We start from the raw sequence: 27426 nt of genomic DNA, 5'->3' as shown, positions 1-27426 counted from the left end.
AGACAGACTCCCTCATGCGCCTGACCGGGATCCACCCGGCACACCCACCAGGGGCGGTGCTCTGCCCCCCAGGGGGCGATGCTCTGCCCATCCTGGGCGTCGCCATATTGCGACCAGAGCCACTCTAGCGCCTGAGGCAGAGGCCACAGAGCCATGCCCAGCGCCCGGGCCATCTTTGCTCCAATGGAGCCTTGGCTGCGGGAGGGGAAGAGAGAGACAGAGAGGAAAGCGCGGCGGAGGGGTGGAGAAGCAAATGGGCGCCTCTCCTATGTGCCCTGGCCGGGAATCGAACCCGGGTCCTCCGCACGCTAGGCCGACGCTCTACCGCTGAGCCAACCGGCCAGGGCTCGATGCCAAACTTTTAATATTAAGTTTTATAAAAACTCTGATTGCTTGGTCATTCAGTTTGTGGTTTAATGTGAATTTTCTCCACTTAATCACAGCATTCTAGACATATCTTTTTTCTTTTCTTTTCTTTCACATAATTGACATTTTAAAATAATTTCTTTCTAAAGTCAAGGTTTCTGGTTTGTTAGTATAAACACATTGAGATGACCATTATTAATTGTAGCCATTATTAATTCTAGTGAATCTTTTTTCAAATTACTTTAGGAATTAACAATTAGCTTTGGTTATCAATTGATTCTATTAAATAGAGATCTGCATACTTCATTTTAGAATTTCCACAATAATACTTGAGTATTTGAATACAGTACAGTATTCTCATCTACTGAACCCTAGAATTTTACTGTTTTGAGAATTTAGCAAAAAGTTATGGCAAATGTGTTTTGTGTTTACTAGCAATAGGAATACCCTTAAAACTGGTGTCTGTCCCCTTTATGGCAATTCTCCATGTACTAGCATGAGTTGAACAAGCTGATGTATGAAATGACACTCCAAATAATAAGACTGAGGATTCAGAACACAATCAGGAGAAGAAAACTATAATTTGCATATGCATTTCTCCGAGTCATCAATATAAAAAGCTTAGTGCACTCACCGTGGCCATGTCAATGGAAGCTGTCGCTTCATCCATGATGAGGATGCTGCTCTTGCGGACAAAGGCCCTAGCGAGGCAGAACAGCTGCCTCTGTCCAACACTGAAATTCTCCCCACCTTCAGTGACAACAGCATCTACACCAGAGAAAGAAGCAAGGATTTCATTGAAGAAATGCTACTATAGTATTTCTTGGGTAAGGTAATGGACAGGTTATGTTCCATAAGGCAAGCTGGATATCACTTTATACTGGTGCAAAGATGTAATATGTGAAAAGTGAAGAAGAATTTTATATTGGAAAAATGAATATAATCCTGGGCCACCCAATTTTTGACAATATATTTTTTTTACTATATGGAGATAAATTACCTTCATATAGTAGATATAAGACACTGTTAAACGTTTTGAAGAGTGGAAGACCTTGGAGATTTTTTATGTAACATAATTACCTAAGGAGATTATTTAACATAATTATCTAAGGCCTAGAAAGATGAAGTGGCTTGCCCAAGATCACATAGGTTAATTGTAACAGACCTTAACAAGAATATTCTCAACTATATACCCATTCTTTTTCCATTATACCATCCCATTAAACTGTAAGCTCCGAGTGGATAAGGACTGGGCTTGTTTGTGTTCATCAAAGTTCAGCACTTACTCGGTACCTGACAGAGTACCTGAGTAAAACATGGTTGCACGGATAAATGAATATTATATACTCATTATTTTACCACCCATATTTCATAAAATGTACTATTTTGAGTTTAAAATAAATTCTGTTTTCAAAATATATTTTTTATGAGAATTTAAACACATTTTAGTAGCGCTGCATGTGGGTTTGTTTGTGGGGCAATTTCTATTGATATAGTCTCATTGCATCAAATTTTTATAAATTCTCATACTTGGGGCCCATGCATTTGTTCTCCAAATTTTAATTTACATCATAAATAAGGAGGGTACTGGAGATGATGAATGTTCTTCACCAGAGTTGGCCTGAACCAGATCTTTATCAAGCAATTGGTGTATTCTTTATTAAGTCAGCGTGCATAAACAACTTTCAGTTAAATAGCATAAATACAATCTCATTGCTTACACTGTACCACAGCCACAAACACCATGTCCACAATTCAAAGCAGGTGCATACAGCTTTCATGTTAATCAAGAGGACAATCATCAAGATGTAACTGGCTTATCTTTCTATTAATGGCAAAGGAGGTGGCCTATTAATACCAAAGGCGTAGGGTCTATAAGCATTATCAATTTTTCAAGTAGACTAGCTGGGCTCTCCAAAGAGACATTAAAAATTTTTATAGGAAAGATCATCCAGACCTGTGGAATTACTACCACAGTCTGGCACTAACAAGGTCAATGAAAATATCCTCAAAGACATGCTGTCTCAATTTTTGTTTGTGGGATGCCTTCTCCCTGGGACATAAAATCATAAAAAATATTTTTTTGACTAGCTTCTCCCTCCCAAATAAACTAGTGAATGAATATGGTTTTATTTAGTAGGTTGATTTTATTAAAACTTGATGCTAAAACTACACAATTAATTTGGCAACTATATATTACATTTTAAAATTAGAATATCAACCAACTGTTCTCTTTCTGATTGCTTTTTTCAGTGAGTTCAGATTTTACAAAAGCACAAATCCCAAACTATAGATGTTCATTTTTATGAATTAAATACTAACCTGTGAACTCTCTGTTGCTTCATTAATCATGTTGTTCTTTCCTTGCTTACACTGTTCTTTTGTTCTGTCATGTTATTTGCCAGAAAATGTACTACCTCTGGGGCTGAATTTATATCAGTGATTGAGTAGATGTTTCATCCTTTTCACAAGTAATCAAAACTGATACTGCAGCAAGGTAATAGAAAATAGTGTCTTGCCCTGGCCAATTGGCTCAGTGGTAGAGCATCTGCCTGATGTGTGGAAGTCCTGGGTTCCATTCCCAGTCAGGGCACACAGGGGAATCGCCCATCTGCTTCTCTACCCTCTCCCTCTCGTCTCTCTCTCTCTCTTTCTCTTTCTCTCTTCTCCTCCCCTGTTGCTGTCATGGCTCGATTAGAGCTAGCTGGCCCCAGGTGCTGAGGATGGCTCCATGGCCTCCGTGTCAGGTGCTAAAATAAAATGGCTCCAGTTGCAACGAAGTAGGGGCCCCACATGGGCAGAGCATCACTCCCTAGTGAGCTTGTTGGGTGGGTCCTGGTTGCAGTGAATGAGGAAGTCTGTCTCTGCCTCCCTTCCTCTCACTAAATTAAAAAGAAAAGAAAAGAATGTCTTTAAAAAATTATATAAATAAAAGAAATATACCCACTTAGCAGCAAAAAAAAAAAAAAAAAAAAAAAAAAAGGCAGCCAGTGGAGTGAAATTGCCTGCTCCTAAATGGTAGCAAGCACTTTTTGTACTTAATAGTCTCTTTAATCTTCTTGTCTACTTGCTGAGGGTTAAGTAACTAGGTAGGTCGTGTGAACAAAATGGCCACAAGGAAATATTTTAATTGAAGTGACCTGTGCCTACCAAAGGTGAAAAGGCAATAAATGTATTAACTGGAATACTTTGGAGTGCTCACATGGAACAGAATGTGGTAAGGTTCATATTCTTGTACAACAGTAAAATCATTAGATTTTGAAGGTCCTAATGACCTTTAGAAGATTATTTTAAATATAAGGGGGTTTAACACTAGAATTATGTGATTCTAGCATAAATTGTAGATAGAGATATGCATATTAATTGTATATTTTAAAAATAAATGTGCAATTTAGAAAATTTACCTAGACCTCCAGGTAGGGATTTGACCATATTCTTCAACTGAGCAATTTCTAGAGCTTCCCAGAGTCGGTCATCGGTGCATTTGCACTCTGGATCTAAATTAAATCTGTAGGGAGTAATATCAGTTAATTAGTCAATAAATAAAAATAAAGAAAATGTTTTATATGTTTGTGTATTGCTGTTCTCTCCTTAAAATTCTATTTGTTTTGGTTGCTGCTATATTCCCAGTATGTACAAGAGTGCTTAGGATAGAGAAGGCATTCAACTTATGTTTGATGAATGAATAAATGAATGACCTTAATGTTAATAAAAATGATTTTTGATGATATAATTAGTAACTTTATATGCATGGTGAGATATAATAAAATTCATTATTTGGATTCATCCACTTTTTTGTGTGTGTGAAAGCGACAAAGAAAGAGAGAAGGACAGATAGGGACAGACAGGAAGGGAGAGAAATGAGAAGCATCAATTCTTCACTGCAGCTCCTTAGTTGTTCAATGATTACTTTCTCATATGTGCCTTGACCAGGGGGCTACAGCAGAGTGAGTGACCCCTTGCTCAAGCCAGTGACCTTGGGCTCAAGCCAGCAACCTTGGGCTTCAAACCAGTGACCTTTGGGCTCAAGTTGGTAAGCCTGGGCACAAGCCAGAGATGAGAATGCGCTTAAGTCTGTGGCCTCAGGATTTCAAACCTGGGTCCCCTGTATTCCAGTCCGACACTCTATCCACTGCACCACTGCCTAGTCAGGCTCATCCACTTTCATATTATGTTTTATGTATCCTGAATAGTGTCTAGCAAAATATTCCTGCAGAACCGATGCTAAATACAAAAATCTATCTGGGAACACATAAAGCTATTAGCTTTACCAACTCATTGTTCTGTATGAACCACAATAGTAGTAGCATATTTATTCAGAATAAATATATTCAGAGATATAAATTTACTGTGGTATTATTAAATAAATTGATATATTCAGAACTTTAAAGTAATGATATGGATGAATATTGAGCAATCTTATATACATTTTCTCCTCAAGACAAGGAGTAATCAGTAAAAGGATGTGTCAAATTACTTTTTTATAATTTATAAATGGAGAAGGGGAGCAAGAGAGAACAAATGATAGATGAAATGACAGGCATGACCTTGTGGATGATGCCACAGTGAACTTTAGAGTCAAAGTTTATTTGGAATCACAGTTCTACTACTTAATAAGTATACAAACATGGGTAACTTACAGCTTCTCTGAGGTTCAAAATACTTATCTGTATTATGCATAATATATAGTAAAGGGTGGGGCAAAAGTAGGTTTATAGTTCATATGGAAAATGCAGTCATTAATAAATAATATAAGGATAAACTGTGTTTCATGTATTCACAACTCTAAACCTACTTTTACCTTACTTTATGTATACTACAGTAATCTTTTGAGGATTTAATGGGGCAATATATTTAAAGTGCATAGCAGATGGCAGATATGTCCATATTTTTTTCCCTGTGGATGGGAAACCACAAACCAGGAATAAAGAAGATTATAGCTGCTTCTTATAAGCAATTCTGGCTAAAAGAAAAGTTGTGAGAGATGGGGTTGGGGGAAGTCAAGGTACTAACCAAATTCATTATCTGCTAAGGTCAGGCCAGATACACAACAGATAAGCAGGATATGTACAGGGTGGAATAATTAAGAAACATCTGCCAAGAATCACTCCCTCTAAGTCTAGAGGTAAAAGTGAGTTTTGTAGAATCAATGGAAAAGAACGCCTGGAGACATAAAAGATTATTGGCCTTCTATAGGCTAATTTAACAACTCTAGGGGTGCCCAATCCAACTGTTGCACAAATATTTGATCTTAGCATCTTGGTAAGGTCATTTTACACCAACCTGAATAGCCATTCTAAGCAAAATTCTCCTATGTGCCACAGGGTAAATCCAGAGGCACACAATTTTCTGTTGACCATGTTACCTACCTAATAGAACCACTAAACAGGATTGGATCTTGCAGAATGATTGAAAGTCTAGAACGTAGTGTATGCAGTGGTAGTTTTGAAATGTCTATCCCATCAATGACAATCTTTCCTGTTAAAGAGAAACAAAATTGAAAAGCATGTAGCAAAATTAGAAGCAAAACAGTGTTTCTTTGTTTTGCAAATTGAAAACTGATTAATGAAAAATTCTTCAGAACTAATATATTATTTATTAAAGATCCTAAGAGTCTAATGATTTTAAAAAGAGAATAAGTTATGGATAGTTCATGTGGGGTCAGAAAGGATGTTTCATACCTAATATGTTTAGTCATAATAATGGGTTTTAAATGAAAAGTGTCAATCAATAGTCTTTGGATCATGTAATTTATTTACACAGAAAATCCTTAGTGAAAATCTTTAAAGTATCTGTGTATAATAACCAGCCATGGAAAGAGCAAACAGCTAACTCAGTGGAAGATACATAACCTTTTCCTGAATCTAGTCCCCAAAGAAACAGCAATTACCACAGTTCAACTTTGTGTTCATAAACTGACCTCTGTATCTCATAGAGTTTTTGTGTAGATTAAATTAAATAATATGAATTGTCAAGTACAATAAAAATATGAAGTACTATCATCATTATCATAACCATTATGGATAATAATAGTGAGCTCTCCCTTGAGCTGATGGTCAAGTACATTGCTGGATCACCTCTTATTCAAGATGGCTTATGTGCCAGCCTATTTATAGGCCTCTCAGTAATCAAATAATGTGACATTTTTTTCTAAAGTAAAGATTAAGTTACTTTCATATATCTTATTATAAATAATTTTGTGGATGAATAAATACTTCTGTAAATTGTCAACATGTGCTTGGCACTCTATAGCAAAGGTTGCTCCCTCACAAAATGTTCAACATCATTAAACAATGTTATTAAGAAGGTGACAAGAGCCATGAACCAAAATTAAAAATACAGATTACTTATCTCCTTGAACATTTTACCTTTGATGGAAGAGATATACTTTTAGTCTGCAGGAAACAAGACAGCCTTCATTTCTCTTCCTTCCTCTTGAAATGCCACTTCTATCTACTGCTATTCACAATGGGTGGCCTTGTTTTCATTTTACCAGTTTACTAGAATCCTTTAATTCTATATCCTGAACTGAGTTTTAGGCTAATAGTTTTAGTTCTCCAATTTTACATATTTTTCTTTACTTCTGGACTGTTTAGCTGAGAAACCTGTCTCAAAACATTGGCTGTAGCACATAAAGTCTTTATAAATATTTGTTTGTTATTTCTGAAGGGTTAGGTAAGTTGATATTACACTTTTTAAGGGAAAGGACCAGATGTCCAATGAAAAATATTTAGTTAGTAACTCACCATCAAATATATCAACCATTCTGAAGAAAGCCAGAGATAATGATGACTTCCCACTGCCCGTGCGACCACATATGCCCACCTAAAAAAATCAACTGTCACTTAGAAAGATGAGGACTCAGACAAATGGTAGAAAATGGGAAAAAATATTTTTAATTTAGACATGATACCATAGTGAAACCACAATCTGTTTAAATACTTATATTAATATCATTTTATTTAGAGATCTCCTTTATGAATGATCATTATTTAGATAAAAACATGGAGTCCTCACCAAATTTTCAATAATTCCATTCCAACTATTTTCATTTCTGTGATAGTGTTGTTTTTCTCGGTGGCTTAAATTTTGCATTAAGTATATATTGATCTAATGACTATTTCTTTTTTTTTTTTTTCATTAAATGGTCAGTGGGAAGGCAGACAGACGGACTCCTACATGTACCATGACCGGGATCTACCTGCCTCCTACTGGGCAATGCTTTGCCCATCTGGGGCAGCAGCTCTGTTGCTGGGCATCTGAGCTATTTTAGAGCCTGAGGTGAGGCCATGGAGCCATCCTTAACACCTGGAGCCAACTTGCTCAAACTTTTTGAGCCATGACTGTGGTAAGGGAAGAGAAAGAGAGAGAGAAGGGGGAAGGGGAGGGGTGGAGAAGCAGATGGTCACTTCTGTGTGCCCTGACTGAGAATGAACCTGGGAATTCCACATGCAAGCTGATGCTCTACTGCTGAGCCAACTGGAAGTGATGATCACTTAGAAGTGATGGTTTTTTAAATAAAAAATAAAGAAAGTTTATTTTTAATGCACAGTTGTTCTTTTTTAAATAACTGAAACAAATCAACAGGGTTAGAGCTAGCACAAATGCAAAAGTTCTCAAGGGGCTGTCTAGTATGGCTATGAGCCAGAGACAGAAATTTTGAAAAACACATCTATTATTGACTTTCCTGATCTCATGGGAGACTAACGAATGGCAATATAACTTAGAGAACATATATTTTATTCTGATCTTATCTCTCCTTTCTTCTCTTATGTAGATAATTTGACCGGTAAAGCATAGAGAATATTATGTGAGCGAAGTGAGACTATACTTGGCTGTAATGTCTGAAGAACTTAGGTGGTAATAGAATGTCCATCTGAGGGTTTGTATGAAATAAAGCAAATGTCGGTGAATTCCATACCTTTTGCCCAGGTTTGATGTAAGCCTTGACATGTTTAAGAACAGGTTTCAGATTATTTTCATATCTGACACACAGATCATGAATCTTGATCTCCCCTTCCTGTGGCCAATGTTCTGGAACTTGAGAAGGATCTGGGAGGTACAGAAAGACAGAGAAAGGGTGAATAAGAGGAAGAGGGAGAAGGAAAGAGAAAAAGAGAAACATACATTTATACATATGAACATACATTTTTTTCCTAAATTTAAAGAAATACTAAACCAAATACTGTGGTTTTTAAATTAAAATTATATAGAGTAAAGGCTTATGGATTAAGTACTTTTAAAATAGTTTTGTTTGTTTGTTTTGGAGAATTCAACAGCATCATGTTTCTTCAGCATTCCACCACTCAATTCTATTCAAGATAATTCAACTGTGAATTGATTCACTTGTTCAGTATATTGGCCATCAAACATTTGAGTGCTTAAAATGTGTGGGGTGTTGTGCAAGGTGCTGGGAATACGGAGATGAAAGACATGCTTTAGGTGCTCACTGTATTTTAGGGAAAACATACAAGTACTAAGTCAGCTTCTACAGTACTGCATGGAAAGACATATGAAGGAAGCCAATCCAAGGTGTTCTGGGAACACAGAAAAGGTGGTATCTAATCTAAGAGTGTTTCAGGAGGAAATGGTGTCTGAGATGAGTCATATTTGTTTCAAATATACATATATAGAGAAGAACAATAATAAAAAGAAAGGATACTCTGTTGGTATGGCCAGAGTAAAAGGTGTGTGGATGGATGATGAGAGATGAGACCAGCTAGCTAGGCAGGCAAGAGTTGACTAATGAAGAATCTAGTGGTCTATATATTAAGTTACCTGGATTTTGTCCTTGAAGACTTGGATAGTTATTGGAGGATTCAGGCAAAGAAATGCATTTTAAGCATGAGACTTGCATTTATGAAAGATTATTCTGTCATTAATATTGAATTTCCTGCCAGTTTAATTCCAGCAAAGTTGAGAATCTCAATCAGTATTTTAAGATCCAAGTTTCTTGACATCTATGTTAATAAGGTCTTGAGAAAGACAATATGATAGTGCAAGGTTTGGATGGTAAATAATGTAAGAAATTCCAAATATTTATATGGTTCTTTTTGAATATTACTAAACCAAATCTATTTGAACTCTGGTTGCTTCGAAGATTTTTCAGCTTAAAAAGTCTTATCATCTCAGGTGCACCTAATCAAGCAAAGTAAAGATGAGAGTGCGTTCTCTGGAGACTAAAATGGAAAACAAAAGCAAAAATGACAACGTGTCTGACACGCTCTATCTGAATAAAATATATATTTAAGTGAGACAAAATAATATTTAAAACAATACCCATGGTGCCTTCATAGTTCTCAGACTCCATAGTCAAGAAACTGTTCACTTTCTTCACTGCCCCCATCTGGACCTCCAGGTCAGCCAAATTCCTCACAACCCAATTCAAATAATTGGTTATCTGTGTTAGATGACAAAGAAAATTTAATACATTAAAAGTAAAATATCAATTTCTGTAATTGCTGGATATTTGGAGATATTAGAATGCGTTGAGCATTTACTATACAGAGAGGGTGTCATGGGATAAAGTTGTCAAAGAAAGTGCCTGTTCATCTTCAAGGGTCCTTAAATGTCTCTGTTTTGTGAAGTCTTGATTTCCCTACACAGTGGATAGCAGCATGTGCCTTTGTTTGCACTTATTTATATTCACATTCTTTTTGGTGTCCCTAAATGGGTTGTGAGCAAGTCAAGACAGGGATCCCAAGGAGCCTTGGAGTGCTCTGATCATAGAGTTTGAGGAGGTTCTAAAAACTGGTTCACAATATCAGAAATAAATTCATACTGTCCTAAAATACTGTTTTCAAATCTACTAATATTTGCAAGATGTCATGAATTTCAAAGTTATCCTCTAATATCCATGAGTAAGAGTTGACAATAACTAGGAAAAGGACCTCCAACACTGCACTGAAAGAGAGATTTCATCCATACCTACCGTAAGTGCATACAGAAGGCCTAAACCCACCAGTCCAGAATTGGAAGACCCGCTAATGCACGCAATAGATGCAGTGAGGACAATGCATGCTCCCAGGTAATCCTAAAAAGGAGCAAGAAAAATGTTAAAAATATTTCCCCCAAGTTCTTCTACCAAAGATCCCAATCAACTTAGGTGAAAACGAAGAGAATACACATTCCTCCTATGTGTCCAGTCAAGAGGAAGGCAACATACATCATAAAAAATTGCAACTTACAATATTTGGGCTGAAATAGGAGTGATGCATTTTCAATTATATGCAGGAAGATATGGGTTCAGAGATGTTAAACAGCATGCCAGAAATTAAATTGCAATTTGTGGTACAATCAGGTTCAGACATAGAGTTTACTTTTCCCCCCTCTTTCTACTTCATTGTGTTACTAGACAAGCAATTATTTTTAACTTGAAATCTTCTACCTTAATTTTGTGTGTGCTTGTGTCAGGGTTGTGATTAGTTCTCTTGAGTGCTAAGGCCCCTGTGGAAATTTGCCTCTACTTATTTGCTGGAATTTGTATCTGAACTTTTGGTCAACTATCTGGGCTTAGAGTCTGGGACATTAAATGTCTAGAATACATGTAAATAAGAATAAGGGCTATATTTGCTCATAAATTAGAAGTGAGGGCATGTTTTAGAGTATCTGAATAGTCTATGACTCAGTGATAAAATATTTTGTAAAATTTAAAAAATTTCATTAAGGTCTCCTTTAAACTCAAATGAGAGGCCACATGTATCCATTTGCTAACAACCTCTTTCATTCTCATTTCTCAGCATTCTTAGTATTCTTATTACTTATCATTCACAAAAGAAATCTCAACACTTATCATGCTAATGTATCATATTTCCTAGAAGCAGGCATGAGTGCTTCCTAGAATTATCTCACTGATGATGGCTTTCTCTAGCTAGACACCTCTCTGATTTCTCAAAAAAATAAGTAGTAACTATATGTTAAGACTTCAATGATGGTGATAATGTTCAACATGAAGTAAAAAAATTTCTCAAATCAACTCAGATATGGGCATTTTTGCTTTTTTTTCATAACAGTATAGAGATCAAACTATTAGAGAGCCATCAATAATCCCAGCCTTAGAATCATTGGCATGAAATATTCAAAGTGATAAAAAGTGAGGGCCTTACAAACAAGAATATTCAGCAAAGCTATCATTTATAACACTGGGGAACAAAATTTTTGTTGCATCCACAAAAACACTTGTTCTTACCTAATTCGAGCATGCTGATCTCAAATCTGACATTAGTTTTTCTCTGTAAGCTACAGTTTTTTTTTGCAATTCAAGATTTTAGGTTTTCATTTTATTGTAAAGTTTTCAACATTTAGTTTAACATAATGAAGTAGAATATCTTCTTGGGCATCATCTTTGTGAAAATATAATAATTTATATAATGCAATAAATACACTAATACACTAAAAGATAAGATTGCATCAGAATTTGTCTACAATTTCAAAATAGAACATAGTAAAACACATTTTAATCATAAAATTTGTGCAAAACTTATTTAAATTCTATTCAGGCAAAAGTTTGCATCTGTAGCTCTTTCATTTGTGTACTTGTTGAGGACAATCTCATTTGATGCTCCAGCAGTAGCCTGCTCATCACTAATGCTCCAAGATTTTGGGGAAAGTTATCAAGGTGACTGTTCAGGAAGTGAATCTTAACGTTCATGTTACATCCAATGTTGCAGAAAGCCAACAGCATCCTTTGAACCAGAAGTTCATAGTTTTCTGTTGCCAAGGAAGGTCTTTGTAACTGCCACAAAAGACTGCCATGCTGCTTTCTCCTCCTTATTCATCTTCCTGGCAAATTCTTCATCACATATGAGGGTTCAAATTTGAGGTCCATCAAATACACCTACTTTTATCTTCTTGAAAGACAAGTCAGGAAAAGCAGAAATAATATGTTGAAAGCATTCACGTTCTTTATTCAAAGCCTGAACAAACTGCTTCATTAAGGCAAGTTTGATGTGAAGTGGGGAAAAAATGATCCTATCTAGATTAACTACAGGTTCATTCACAATATTTTGCATCCCTACTTCCAGAGCTTTATGTTTCAGCCACTCCTTCTGTGTCCAGTGTTTCTGCCGAGCTCACTGTCCCACAAACACAGAAAGCAAGGATACTTCGTGAAACCTCTCTATTGTCCTAGCAGAAAATTTACCATTTTAAGATCCACACAAATGATCCAGTTATACTCCTCATACTTCAGAAAGTCAAGGACAATTTTTATGTCATTATAATCTTCTCGCAGATGAGTTGAATAACCAATTGGAACCGCTGCATAAACATTACCATTGTGTAGGAGAACACATTTCAGACTTCGTTTAGAGCTGTCAAGAAATAGCCGCCATTCTGTTGGACTGTAAGTGGTAACACCTGGCTGGCTGAGAAGACTATTGAATCATGACAATAAACAAAGTGTTTGTCTTCGGAAAAAAAGTCCACAAATATTTGTACACGCTTTCTGAAATGGGATACTTAGCTGACTGGTGAAGTACATTCTTTTCTTGAAGCCTGGAGGCTAATAACTCAGCTGCTTTCTTTGATAGGCCCAAATCTCTTACTAAGTTATTCAACTCAGGTTGGCTAAACTGCTGAGGGGTTAATGACCGCTTGGCATCAGAAGAAGACCCTTCAGATTCTACAACCATTTCCTCATGCATCTTATCAAAATAAACTTGATCAACATGTTCACTTTCTTCATTCTCAGAAGAAATAAAACTATTGAAAACTAGAACTGAGAGTGTCTCAGAGTGTGGGATAGGTCATATTGCTGAAGGAATATTAGGATATGCGATCATATGCCGTTTTTTTCTTGCCGATGCCCTTTGTATGAATCAGACAGAAATAACAGTCCCTGCTGTGATCCTTAGGTTCATGCCAAACCATGGGAATACCAAAAGGCATTCCTTTGCATTTTCCTTTTGTCCAGTCATGAAGCATTTCCTCACAATTATGACATACTATATGAAGAGCCCAATTCTTGTCTTGATCGCCAAGGGGAACTTGAAAATAGGCAATATATGCATGTGTCACAAATGATGAAATATTGCACCTTTGACGTTGAAGTGTATAACAGCCACATATATAACAGAAGGTGTCAGGACTATTCTTACATTTATGCCTACTCAAAGAAGCCATGATTCAATCTTAAAATCAGAGGGTGTTTTTATCAGATAATATTTTACATTTAAAAACAACTAAACTGATATAAAAGTGATGTTTGTAAAACATTAATTGTCTTGTGGTTATGTTCAATCCAAGAGTTGTTGCCCTTTAACTCCAATTTAAAAACCAATGCATACCATTAACTGTAACAAAAAGAAATTAAAATTGTGTAAAAACTAGAGCATGAAACAAAAAATGAATTTCAGATTTGAAATCAGCGATGCAGAAATATATAGGAATAGTTCTAAAACCTCATGCAACAGAAAATGAAAAAAAAATTGTTTCTCAGTGCAAAGGATAGATAAAAAGCTTCCACAAGAAAAAAACAAAAGTTCATTGCCACCAAACCACTATCATAAGAAATATTAAAGGAACTCATTTAAGAAGAAAAAATAAAGACAAAAATATGAATAATAAAATAGCAATAAATACATATCTATCAACAATTACTTTAAATTCAAATGGATTAAATGTTCCAGTCAAAAGACACAGGATGGCAAACAGATAAGAATACAAGACCCCTACATATGCTGTATATCAAAGACTTCAGATCAAAAGACACACACAGACTGAAAGTAAAGGGATGGAAAACCATATTGCATAAAAATGGAAACAAAAAAAATCTGAGGTAGTAGTTCTTATACCAGACAAAATAGACTTTAAAACAAAGGCTATAACAACACACAAAGAACGACCCAGCAATTCTACTTCTGGGTATTTATCTGAAGAAACTCAAACAATAATTTAAAGAGACATATGCATACATATAGTCATTGCAGCATTATTTAAAATAGCCAAGATATGAAAGCAACATAAGTAGTGTCAAATGGTACTAGATTTATCAGGCTTAACTCTGTTCTTTTGTTTTTTTTTAAAGTAATTTTGTATTTTTTCAATTACTGTTTACATTTAATATTTTTATATAAGTTTCAGTCGTATGACATAGTGGTTAGACAATCATATACTTTACAAAGTGTTTCCCCTGATATTTTCAGTACCCACCTGGCACCATACATAGCTATTACAAAATTATTAACTATATTCCCTATGCTGTACTTTACATGCCCACGACTATTTTGTAACTATCACACTGTATTTCTCAATCCCTTCACCTTTTCACCCAGTCCTCTGTCCCCCTCTCCTCTGGCAACTATTGTCTGTTCTCTGTGTCTATGAGTTTATTTCTTCAACTCTGTACTTTCCTAAGATGGCTCTTTGGGACTCCTAGTCTACCATCTTCTCGGCTTGCTGCCTTTCCAAATAAAGTCACTTTCCTTATTGCCTGTCATGCAGTGAACAGTATGAGCTTGGATTTGGTTATAATAAGTCCAAGAAAACAAGTTAGTACAAGAAAATACTTGCAGCAAAGTCCTTCTGGCTTGATATAAGGAAATATGCCATTGGCTTCTGAGAAAGTATCCCATTATCTTGTTTTATTTTCCTCCACACATTTAGAGCTAATAAAATGATGGTATTTGTTTATTTGTCTATGTGTTCACTGTTAACCTATTATCACTAGAATTTAAGTTCCATGAAGACAGTCTTTGAACGTTTTCCACTAGTATCTCCAGCAACAATAATAATGCTAAGTACATTTGTAAAGGTTCAGTAATTCTTTATTGAATAAATGACTGAAGAATTTCATCACTTCATAAAACATTAACTGAATTTTTATATGAGCCAAAAATCTTCTAAATCAAGACTACTGAATTTTTTAGGACTCTTATGAATTATTTAATTTTTCACTAATTTCTTCTCCAGACTTTAAGAATTGAACATGTAAGAACATTAATATGGTGGGAAGTCCCATACAAAGTTTTATGATATTTTAACCCCCCACTTTGAACTGTACTATGATTGTATCCTAAAATGCTTTGCTATGTGTACATGTTAGGGATTTATTGCTTTCTTGAAGTGAAAAGCACTCTTACTTTGAGCCATGAGCTTTATTACTCAGTTCCAAATTTTATTATTTTTTTTATTATTTCAATTGTGGAGGAAAAATTCATGAAACTTTGTGTTCTGCATTACAAAAAACAGATCTGAATAGGATTAGAATAGAACAAGGCCATATCTGAGATACTAAATTTAATTTACTATAAAATACTTATATTCTGAATTCATCCATTATATAGAACTAAATCATAGATTCAATTAGATGATAATTTTAACTATTTTCTATTGTATCAAAATGGCAGTTCTGGTAATACATAGATAAAATTTAACAGGAAAAGAGAGAAAGAGATTGAAAGCATAATGTGTTTCATTTTCTTTATATTTATATTTGTATTAAGCCTATAGTCTAATTTTCATTTATTTAGACCCAGTGATTATTTTGTTATTTAGTATCTCTTAGAAGTCTCTGATACCACTGAGTGTCTGGGGGAATCTATTAGAGCCTCCAAATGACAAGATCAGGGCTCACCTGTTTATCATGGCATTAGGAACACACGAAAAGGCTCTGTGCTGCTTCACAAAAAAATCCTCTAGTACAAGCTCACCCTGAAGAGTATTTTCACTTTAGTCTGTGGATTCTAAAGACTTTTAAAAAAATATTTTTTGGCTTCCTGATGTGGTTTTTCTTTTATCCTCTCACCACACAGCAAGACAAAGCCTTGGAAAGACAGCCTTTAGATAGAGTTACACAATTTTTGCAAATGGAAACACCGATGCCAAAGAACTGGAACTGTTTAGTGCAGAGGGATGAACAGAAAATGCTGTGCTGAACAGAAGAACATAAGCAGCATTCAAAGATTAGGACGCAGTGACACTGCACACAACTGTGGCCCGCTTCACTTGGCTCCCAGAGGAGAAACACTCCCTTCTGTGACCAAAGCAACCTGGGTGGTCCCAGTCTAGCTACTTTCCCACCCGCCAAATTATTTTATTCTTTTCAAGTCGCCCGTTTTTGATTTGAGCGTGTTTTGACCTTCATTATTATTTTTTTTTCCTATTCAAAATGAAAATGGTGGGCAGGGCTAAATCTTCCATCGGGAAAACCATTTACTCAGAGAAAGGGAACAACTTGTATCATCTTAACTCTTACTTAACAGGACCAGGGAAGAGGTGAAAGCCATGTATTTAGAAAAAAAATTAGATAATAAACAAAAAATGAGACGGGGCTCAGGGATTGTCCCAAATTCAACAAAAGGTGTTTTTACTCTGCTTTCCCTGCCTGCCTTCTTCTTGAGATTTTCTGTCCATAGAATTCAGTGGCATTGCTAAGAATGTTAGAACTGCAAATGAAGAGAAGCAAAAGAGGAAAATGACCACAGAAAGCTATAAGTGTTCTCCTCTTCTTCTCCATTAAGGTGATGAGTCCATGAATTAGAGTTGAAACCCCCAGATCTGTGTCAGGAAACTCTACTTGCATCTTCTGAGTCGTGTCCAATGCCTCAAGCCCCCTCATGCCAGTTAGGTTGTGTTTCTGCTCTGGAAACTCCAAGAATATTTGCTATAAGCCGATATTTTTGTTAATTTACTAAGTAATACAGCAAAAGGGGTTATGTTAATACTGTGGACAAGATCAATGCAGATTCATTGGCCCAAGTAAAAGTTTTCATTACTTATTTTTTCACAGTGACTTACAAGGCAGAATATGTTCAGCTGTGAGGTTCATAGAACAGTTCACACCCTAGTCTCTTAGGACCTGTACCTCAAAATTTGTATTTCTGACACAAGATTTATTTATTTCAAATTGAAATTTATTTCAATTGTGTCTCCAGTGATATGAACATGTCCACAGGACCACAGTAGTAATGAGGTCATTTATATGTGTACAATTGAGAGAAAGGTTATTTCCTAATAGGAGTCATCTACTTAATTTTTTCAGCATTCCTATTGTGGCATATGTTCTTGGATTATAGCTTCTATATTCAAATAAATAGTTTAGTATTCTAGTATTCCAATTATTCTAGTTCTAATGAAAACTCTCAATGTATTCAGAAGAACAGAAAGTGAATCTGACTGGTTTTAAGTTGTATCTCTAAGATTGTTGGGATGTGTGTGCGTGCACACACACATGCACTTGCACACACACTCTGCACATACCCACATAAACTTATTCACACATAAATACAATTGACAAAGAAGACAAATAACATGCAAAGGATTTTGGACCTTGACTTTTGTCAGTAGGTATGCCTGAAACTGCAATAAATGAACAAGTTTCTTACAAAAATTTATCGTTGTTCATCATAAATAGGAGCAAATGACTTCTTCATTTTTTTGTATTGGTTTAAAATAGGGTTCTGGTAGTGAGACTAGATAGTAAATCGTGAAAATATTGTAATACACAAAAAACAAAGAAAAGACAAAATAACAAAGATATTATAAGGTAATGAATGAATGACAGATTGTGTACTTCCTGTTGAAATAGCAATATTTTCTTTAGATTTCTACAAGTGGAACTAGAATTCTTTTACATTCTGATAGGTCTGACTGCCTTTTTCTGTGGGGGTTAAAGTAGTGGCCTGTGAGTCAACCTAAACTCACTCTGAATCTGGCTGCTGTTCTTTTCTAATTTTTCCTGACCTTCCCTTTCTTGGCAGTCTGAAGGCTCTACTATCTTGCATTCTGGCTATGAAGGCAGAGCAGATGGTTTGCTTGAAGACTCTTGTTAAACACTTGTCCATTAACCTGACAGTAGGAAGCGCTAAAGAGCAGAAACAGGAGTCAAGTCAGACACTCACCTCAAAGCCAAAGCAAACCACACCTGCTGACTAAAAAAACAATACTTCGAGTTTAGGAATATAACATACAAAGGTAACTATACTGCTCACAGAAACTAAGGGATATTTTATCACTTCATACTGCATTCATTTTGAAATGTCCCCTATTCTTTGTGAGAAGTATAATAACATTTTTCTCTTATGAATTTGGGACCTTCTTTTATTAGCTATTACATCATTAATTTTGTTACTCAGAGATAATTTTTTTCCTTAGAGGAAACATTTAAACAAATAAACAGATGTTTTAAACAAAGATTTAGGATCTGGCCGGGATCTAAAAATAATGTTTTGGTTTTGTTATAAATCCTGAAAAACATTTTATCTGCTTTTATGTTATCTATAGAAATTCAGAAGATATTCACCCAGCTCCACAGCTATCTGAAAGAAATTTCTTATCAACAACTAATGTTTCTATCTAAAATTTTTGAAATATAAAGTTTTGAAATTTTGAAACATAATTGTGTTATGTCCTGAATAGTTTTTACATATCTAATATAGTGGTAGAGAATCTCTGTAAACTAGTAAGAAATCCATCAACTCAGGTTTTAACTTAGGCTCCTCCATTTCAACCTTACAAATTTTATCATCTGCCTTCTCAGGTCTGTTGAGTTTTGAAATAAAGCATGCATAGAATAAGGATGCTTAATCACCAGAAGTGAGACTCTTGCAATAGTATCAGTAAGCCTCCTTTTCTTCCTTACAAACTAATAGATAATTAAAAAAAAAGATTGCAGAAAACTCATCATTATAACCAAAGTAGTTATCTGTACTGCAGATATACAGACCAGTCTGCAAACTATAGTTGATCCCTGAATATCACAGAGGTTAGCAGTGCCAACCCTCCACACAGTTGAAAAACTACATATCACTTTTGACTCTCCAAAAACTTGACTACTAATACCTTCCTGTTGACTGGAGGAAGCCCTACCAATAACATAAAGTCAGTTAACATAAGTTGTGTATGTATTATTACATACTGTATTCTTAAAATAAAGTAAGTTAAAGAAAAGGAAATGTAATTAAGAAAATCATAAGGAGGAGAAAATACACTTACAGTATTTATTGAAAAAAATCTATGCATAGTGGACATATGCAGTTCAAGCACATGTTGTTCAAGGGTCAACTGTTATATTCCCTTTCCTTCTGAAACTTATGTCTTATCTAGTTCCTACTTCACACTCCTGTTTGTTGATTTATGAATCATTTGCCAAGCCAGGTACTGTTTCCATTCATTTATTCATCCATCCATCCACCCATTCATCCATCTATCCACCCATCCATTTAAAAGACATTTGCTGAATGCATTTTCTAATCAGTTAACAAGGGGATTTATAATATTATTATTTTTTTCCCTAATATCCCCATAAGGTACATATTCTTATTCCTATTTTATAGATGAGGAACTGGGACTCAAATGAATTAATTTGCCAGACTAAGTCTGTAAATGCCAATGCTTGTGCCTGTTCTCCCACTACAAACGACAGAAGGAGGCACTAAATGATTAATTGCAGTGTTTAACGTTTTCTGCTAACATGATCCTCCACTGATTTAAAACATAAAAAGTCTCCATCTCTTCCATGCCTGTCAAGCTGAGTGAAGGAAATGAGTACATTTGTTCACTTGTCAAATTTTCTCTTTTGGAAAAAAAAATTGAAGTTATACAAATATTTGCCATTCCATTAACTTATGTAATTTAGAGACTAATGAACACAGGATGAATTTCTGCTTTTTGGGCTATTTGTCTTGCCATTAGCTCAAACATTACAACAAGTTTCATCTGCAACATAAACAAACCTGAGTTATTTTTAAAGTGCAGAAAATGTGAAGTTAGTCCTGAATCTCGAGGTAGACTTTTACAACTGTCTCCCTCTTTGCCTTTTCTCTGTTTGGTTTCCATTTCAAAATCATGAAATGAACGTACCGTTCTGACCTCTAGCCATCTGTTGGCAGCTGAGAGAAATAAGTAGGCAATATTGTTTGTGTCTGTCAGTTCCAGCATACGCTGCTTAAATCTGGTTTCATGCCTGCAAAAAAAAACCCCAAAATATTATAATGTTAGTCACACGATGGGATAAACAATAAAGAACAGAAAAAGTCACACTTACTACTACACGATTTACTCAAGAAGGTGACAAACGAATGGGATGAAATGACTAGTGAATGACTGACTCCTACTTCAGAATGAAGGCCAGCTGCTGCTGCTCTGTGGGATTCTCAGTAGAGACGGTGTGGTCCCCTGTTTCCTTCATTTCTCAGACCTCTGCTATGAAATGGAATCTTTTTGATGACAAAGTCCTATTAAATGATCATTCCTATATATTTCCACATAATTATTGTAGTCATGGAAACAAGGTAATGACTCTGTTACAAGGGCCTTACACAAACCAAAGTAAGTTGTCCCAAAATGCAAAATACCCTACCACCTTTTTGTTGAGTTTACTTTTCCAAATAGCACACTTAGAGTTGGGTGGGGATGTTGGGTGAGAATGAGGGGACACGGGAATCTATGCATTTGTAGCAAGCAAAGTCATACTTTTAAATTTCTTTTTTTGCCTGATGTTTCTGGGAACCAAAAAAGAAAAGTAGGAAACATGTAAAGGAAACAGGTCTTTGGAGATGGCTGAGATTCTTAGAAGAATTAGGCATTTTAAATATCTTAGGCTTCAAAGGTCTAAACTATTTGTAAGGACAGTCACTGAATGGAAGAAACCCTTACTTTTTGGTACGTACAGAGTTCTATGAAATGTACAGTTTAGATGGTAATCCCTGACCAAACTGAGGTCATTCTTTGTGAATAATATAATCAGACCAAATTTTATGTAATTTGTGCTGTAAAAACTTTTTTTTTTAAAGAGATGACTTTTTTTTCTTAAGATGAAATATAACTTTTTTTTAAAGGACTTTATTAATTTTTCAGAGAGGAGAGAGAGAGAGACAGAGAGAGGGAAAGGAATAGAGAGCAAGAGAGAGAAGGGGGAGGAGCAAGAAGCATCAACTCCCATATGTGCCTTGACCAGGCAAGCCTAGGGTTTCGAACCGGCGACGTCAGTGTTTCCAGGTCGACACTTTATCCACTGCGCCACCACAGGTCAGGCTGTAAAAAACTTCTAATAAAAATTATATCCATTCGAACATATGAGCTACTGTCATAGCAACTCGGGACACATGGTGATAATTTTTTTTTTAATCACAAAAACTGTCTCTTTTTATATTTAAATTATTTTCCCTGAATAACAGAAGCAATGGAAAGCTGGATATATAATCAAAATAACTGGCTGAAGGTTAGAGGAAATGCCAAATCAAAATGTGGTTTACTCACTCTCTGTGGCTATGGGTGGTCTTATGTAGACCTCCTGTCTACACATCATGTTTGCAAGGAATAGACAAATTTCATCTGACAGCCCAGCAGTGATCCTTGTTTGATAAAAGACTGCCTGCCTGCCCCAAGTCCCCTGAAATGTTCAAATCAATTTGTAAAACTTTACAATAAACTTTTACTGTGTCGAAGAATGAAGAAGTCTGGGTGGAGTGTTCACTTGGCCCATGAAACTATCCATACAGGCCAATATAAAGCAGATACTTGGTATCTGTCCAACTGACCTGATCACTCCAATATGCCAAACCATATAAATCAGATAATTGAGTGAGACAGTAACATCTGATCTAAAATAATCAAAAGATTCTTCAATCAGAGCCAAATAATTACCTCACTTTGAGTTATGTAGCTTTGACCCAAATGCCAGGCACAGAGGACCTGTGCTAAAAAGCAACCCGCTGAGACAGGACCAACCCGTCCTAGGAACATCCCTACCTTTGTAATGACATATTTAAAGATGAATAAAGTGAATACTTGAAAATAAGATGGTTCATAGAGCCATGGGATTTACTGAGATAGTGAATATGAACTGTAAAGAGATGTATCCACGTAAGGGCCACTCTTTCTGTACTTGCAAAAGGAGGCAAATTTTTATCCATTCATTCAGAAACATGTAGCAAGCACCACCTCTAAGTAACACATTAGAATAGACATACAAACAAGACATGACTTCTGCCCTTGAGGGGCCCTTTATTGGTTAAGGAGGTAAACAAGGCATTAAAAAGAGAGGTTAGTTATAAGAGCCCTACCTATAAAGTGCTACATGAACATAATAGAAGGGGGTGATTTACCTGTCCAAGGATCAGGGTGGCAGAGAATGGGGTGGAGGAGTGGGAGAGAAGAAGAATTAAGCAAGGTTTCATGGAAGACTGAGAGATTGTTCTGAGTAAGGTTTTAAGGGATGAGTTGAATTTTTAGCTTTACAAGGCAGAACAAAGCATTGGAAATAGGGTGAGCAACATGAGCAAAGGCACAGAAACAAGAAAACTAAAAAATTTCAGGGGTTTGAGACAGGGTCCTCTCCCAAGAGGACTGTGGTATGGACCAGTTGGACCAATGCCAGTGGACTGCATTTTAGATAAACATCAAACACTCCCTTCTGACAAAGTGTTTTTGTCTGGGACTCTCCTTACTCTTCCTTTGGTTTGGGGATATTGTTTCAGATACACTCTTAAAGAGTTTGTAAATGGAGTTGGCAACAGTCTGAAGCCGCAGTGAGAAGGGAGGGGTGGAAATGCAGTGAACATTCTTTCTCTGTGTTTCTATTTGGCAAGAAACCTGCTGTTTTCCTAATGGAAACTTTGACACACTCCGTCTGTATCTTTTCATCCACATCCAGCTCATCTTCTGAACATTCTTAAACCTTTATTCTGTCAGACAAAAAATAATAAGAAAGGTCACTGAAATCTCACTCTAATTTAACTGTGATAATTTAACGGTAAAACTTATGGAGGGAGTTGACTGCTGTATGTGAGTACACCACGAACCCTGAGTGCAGGGGAGGCAAAGCAGTCTAATCAGTAAATACTAACTTTCCAAAAGAGCTGAAGGCTCTGGGGACTCTGGGTAGCTTGAAAGAAAAAGAAGTAATGGGTGGAAAAGAACGTGTTTGATTCTGCGCCACAAGTACCAAACGTAAAGATTCTATAATTATATTCATGATAATAGGACCATCACCATATTTTAAAACTTCCGTTGGCTTAAGAATGCTGATGTTTGTGGTATTTAACATTTACTTTAAAAAAAGAACCCTGGAAGATCTAAATCTGGACTAGTATGACGCAGGAACTTTTACATAAAAGTTGGGTTGTCTTTTGTTTTGTCCAGTCACAATTCAAGCCTTGAAGGTTAACAGGCACTATATTGTGTTCTGGTAACAGCTACATGGAATTTTCCCGATGTAAAATTAGAAATAGTCATGCTAAATACAAATACTGTTTGTGTATCTAGTAAAGACGGTAAGTGAAAAATATAAACCTTTACTCTTGGTCAAGTTTCTCTTTCATTCTAAACCTTCAAGATGCTTTACCTTGATTCTTGTCCTCATCACTCTCAGAAAGTAACCTCATCTTGATCTTTAGAGGGAAAATAGAGGCTGTTTTATGTTGAACCCATCAACTCCTCGCTGATCCACCTATCAGCTTGCCTGCATCCAGTCACTGCTTGCTCCCCCCCACGTTACCCTACCACTTCTCTTTGTGCTGTTTATCTGGGGTAGGAATGAAATGCCATGCCTTTGTAGTCTTTACATATCCACAGCAAAAGCAATACCTAGCATGTGTTCAACACTCAAATAAATTAACTCAAAAGGACTTGTTTGGTGGAAAAATGTAATCTTTAATATGGTATACTAATGAGTACCAATGATTATTGCTGGTTACTATTAGAATGTAAATTTTGTCTTCATATCTGCATATTCAATGTCAATAAATAGTTTTGCCATCTTCAATAAAACTCATTGCACATTCTGATGAGAAAACACACACTGCAGAAAATATGAATGCCTCATTATGAAACCTATGGGGATTTAGGTTTTTATGGAAATCCTATAGTATATGTTGTGGTTGGTTGTAACTTTATATTCTACTTTTAACTCAAAATGTATTTTTTTAGGTTAGAAAAATCTCTGCTTAAAATCAATACACATCTTAGATGTCAATTTTCTAGACTAAGTGAAATATTCAGTGATGCCACTTCCTTTTTTGATTTACTTGAACAGAGAAAATAGGAACAGAAACAGGTGAGTTTTTTGGGGGGGGTTTGAATGTTAAGTAAAGACTTGATCAAAAGCTTGGGTTATTACTCTGTTTACCAACACTAAAAAACTGATTAAGGCCTTCAATAATTTTGATATAATAATATTTATTTTACTCTTAATAATATATTTACTTTAACTTGTTTGTTGGGTGTTTCTTTGCTAATCACTAGTTAATGCTTTACATGTATTAAGGTCATTAGTTCAATGACCCTAAGAAAAAAAATTGATTTCCCCATTTTGCAAATGAGGAAACCGAGATTAGGAATTTAAAAGTCTTGTCTAAATCATATAGCTAGTACCTTTCCAGTGTGTTGCTTCATTCTTATTCTGGTTAAAATTTCAGATAATTAAATTCTAACTCTGATCATTTATTGCCCCATTTTCTTCTAATTTAAGACACTGCCATTCACACAGTGGGCACCCCCAAAAGTGATAGCAATTGTCTGTTATTTGTAGGTAAATATTTGTGATGATGTAATTGCCTAATTAACAAAATGAAACATGTTTACCTAAATGCCCGAATGGTGGTGAGTCCTTCAGCTGTTTCTGAGAAGTGGCAAAGCAGAGGGAGCTGGGTACTATCATCAAGTTCCTGGAGGTCCCTAGAAAAGAAAGAAGTGCAAAAATAAGCTTCACAAGTCTTCAAGCTCAAAGACCACTATGTTCATTCTAAATTAAGGTCATTATTTGTCACTGTAACTATTCTCCTCTAGCACCCAATTAACAAAAACTCCAGCAGCTTACAGTCTAAAAAGGAAGAGAAGTTAGATATATAAATATGGGTCCAGGTAGTACATTAGGGGATGTCAGAGAAATGGCGCCATGAGGAGAGCTACCTATAAATCTTCCCCAAATTTCAACAAGTTCTTCAACCAGAGACAGAAAAATCTATCCTTGGAGTGTCTGAAGTCCCATACACTGAAAATGAAGGTATTACCAAGTGAAAAATTGACTAAATATATAATCAACCCTGTAGGAAATAAGACGGAGAAAGGAACACTCCGCCTTCCTCACTAATCTGAGCAAGGGCTGCTTTCACTTGGAGCTGAGATAGAGGGCTAAGGGTGTGGAGGGAGCCAGGCTGCAGCACAGATGTCCAAGCTGAGGAAAGAGTGTGCCTGCTGCGACTCAGCCAACGCAAGCTAATGCCCATGCTGGACCCGGCAAAGACGGGCGAGCAGAAGCTGCCATTAGCCCCGATATCCAGGTTGGCGAGTGTGGATAGTGTGCGAGAGGTTCCTCCTAGTGCCCTGGGAGTGGGCGCCCATGTTCCTGGACAGAGGGGCAGTGTCAGAGGCCTTTGCATGTGTGACCAGAGTCTTGGTGTGGTCCCTGCACCCTGAATAGCAGCGCGCGGGGAGTGTGCAAAAGCGAACTTCCTTATGCCCAAACTTCTCTGGGTGGGCGGGGCGTCTAACCCAGCCATTCAAGCTAACATCCCCAGGAAGAAAAAATACGAAAGCATTAGGGGGAGGGGCACGCAAGCAGCTTGCAGTCTGTCTCTGGAGCTGATCTGCGGATCCAATCGCTGAAATTAGCTTAACTCACAGTCTGCTCACCTCCCAACTGACCTACGGGGCTCTAATTGACAAAATCTCTCTCAGTTCAGTGATATAAGACAAGAGGTGTGTTATGTTTGAGTGCCTCTTGCTATGCACGTAGGGGTGGGGGCAACTTCTGATTGGCAGAGCTTTCATACTCAGGGCTATACGTTAAAAAGAGGGACTTGGCAGCTTTTAAGACCTCCTTTTCTGCAGGCAGTGACTAGGGCATCTTCTTCCCAGCCAATACAGGTTACAAAGTGCAAAAAATCTGGGGAGAGTGGTACCACAGAGTGCTGAAGCATACTAGGCATGCCTGGAGGCTCTAAAAAGGCACCTTGAGAGCAATTGGCTCCCAGCCCCACCTGATTATGCTGGCAGCTCTGACTGAGAAAGCCTTACCCAGAGTCCTGTGCAGAGTGGGGATTTTCCAGCTCTTTGAGCCTCTTATTCTCCAGGCAGAGGCAGCAGCAACCTCATAGCTGGATCATCAAGCTGCTAATTCAGGAAGGAGAAACTAGGAGAGAGGCTCTGAGAAAATGGACTCTCTCATTGTTGGAGCCTGAAAATGCTAACAAGCCTTGACTACCAACGAGACTGAAGCCTAATATATGACATTGCCATAGAGACTTATCAACTGCAAATTTCTACCTAAGCGTGCCGCAGGGGCAGAGTGAGGGAGAGGAAAGGAAAAGCAAGAAGATAACCTCTTAAAATCAAGAAAAATCCACAGACTTTATAACTTTTTCCATTTTTTTTTTGTTTCTTTCATCTTCTTGTCTTTATTTTTTTTTCTCCTCCACCTTGGTCTGTTTATTCTCTGCCCATCTTATTCTTTCCCCTTCTTGAACTACACTACCCATAAGTGTTACATCTCCCATTTTCTTTCTTTTCTTCTTCCTTTCTCTCTATGAGGGTTACACTCCAAAACCCTTAACTCTCTCTCTCTCTCTTTTTGTTCTTTTTTCTTTTCCCCTTTTTTTCTCCTTTTCTATTAGTTTCTTCTTTTCTCTTTTACTTTTCCTCTCATTCAATCCATATCATGAACAAATTATTTTATTTGGGACTCAAATTTTTTTCTTTGTGGCATTTTGGGTGCTTTTGACTTCACTTTTTAACTCATTAGCATTCCCTCCAACCCTGGCTCTCCATTCTAACTAGTTTTTGCTCCACTTAATACAATAGTAATTTTTTTCCTTTATCCTGTTTCCCTCTTATCCTTCTCATTATATCTTTAGTCAACCATCACTTACAAGCAAATTATTTTATTCTTGACCCAAATTTTTTCCTTTTTTACATTTTGTGGGTCCCTACCTCCTTTTTTGGAACGTTATCATTTCTCCCCAACTCAGGCCCTCCATTATAGGTAGTTTTTGTTCCATAGCACAATATAATTCACAGTTCATCACAATATTTTCTCAAGGAGGAGAGGAGAGAAGAAAAAAAAGGGAAATAATTTTTCTTTTTTTTCTTTCCATTTTTTCTTTTTTTTACTTTTATTCTTTA

At 36.4% G+C, this 27426-nt stretch overlaps 1 protein-coding gene across 7 annotated transcripts in view; it reads right to left on the bottom strand.

Annotated features, from left to right (window-relative positions):
• ABCC9 (ATP binding cassette subfamily C member 9) overlaps positions 1–27426 on the bottom strand; it is a 154468-nt gene that overhangs the window by 16356 nt on the left and 110686 nt on the right. For all 7 annotated transcript variants that reach the window (XM_066354625.1, XM_066354608.1, XM_066354662.1 and 4 more), the window contains 9 exons: positions 24889–24981; positions 20167–20269; positions 10298–10399; positions 9646–9766; positions 8288–8418; positions 7113–7191; positions 5736–5844; positions 3771–3874; positions 1001–1134 (listed from right to left, as the gene is read on the bottom strand). In XM_066354625.1, coding sequence (XP_066210722.1) covers positions 1001–1134; positions 3771–3874; positions 5736–5844; positions 7113–7191; positions 8288–8418; positions 9646–9766; positions 10298–10399; positions 20167–20269; positions 24889–24981 — 976 coding nt within the window. The remainder of the gene's footprint in view (positions 1–1000; positions 1135–3770; positions 3875–5735; positions 5845–7112; positions 7192–8287; positions 8419–9645; positions 9767–10297; positions 10400–20166; positions 20270–24888; positions 24982–27426) is intronic.

The sequence above is a fragment of the Saccopteryx leptura genome, chromosome 1 (assembly GCF_036850995.1).
Source record: "Saccopteryx leptura isolate mSacLep1 chromosome 1, mSacLep1_pri_phased_curated, whole genome shotgun sequence".
NCBI classification, from domain to species: domain Eukaryota; kingdom Metazoa; phylum Chordata; class Mammalia; order Chiroptera; family Emballonuridae; genus Saccopteryx; species Saccopteryx leptura.
The sequence above is the reverse complement of the archived record's forward strand: the minus strand, read 5'-3'. Positions and strand labels throughout refer to the sequence as shown.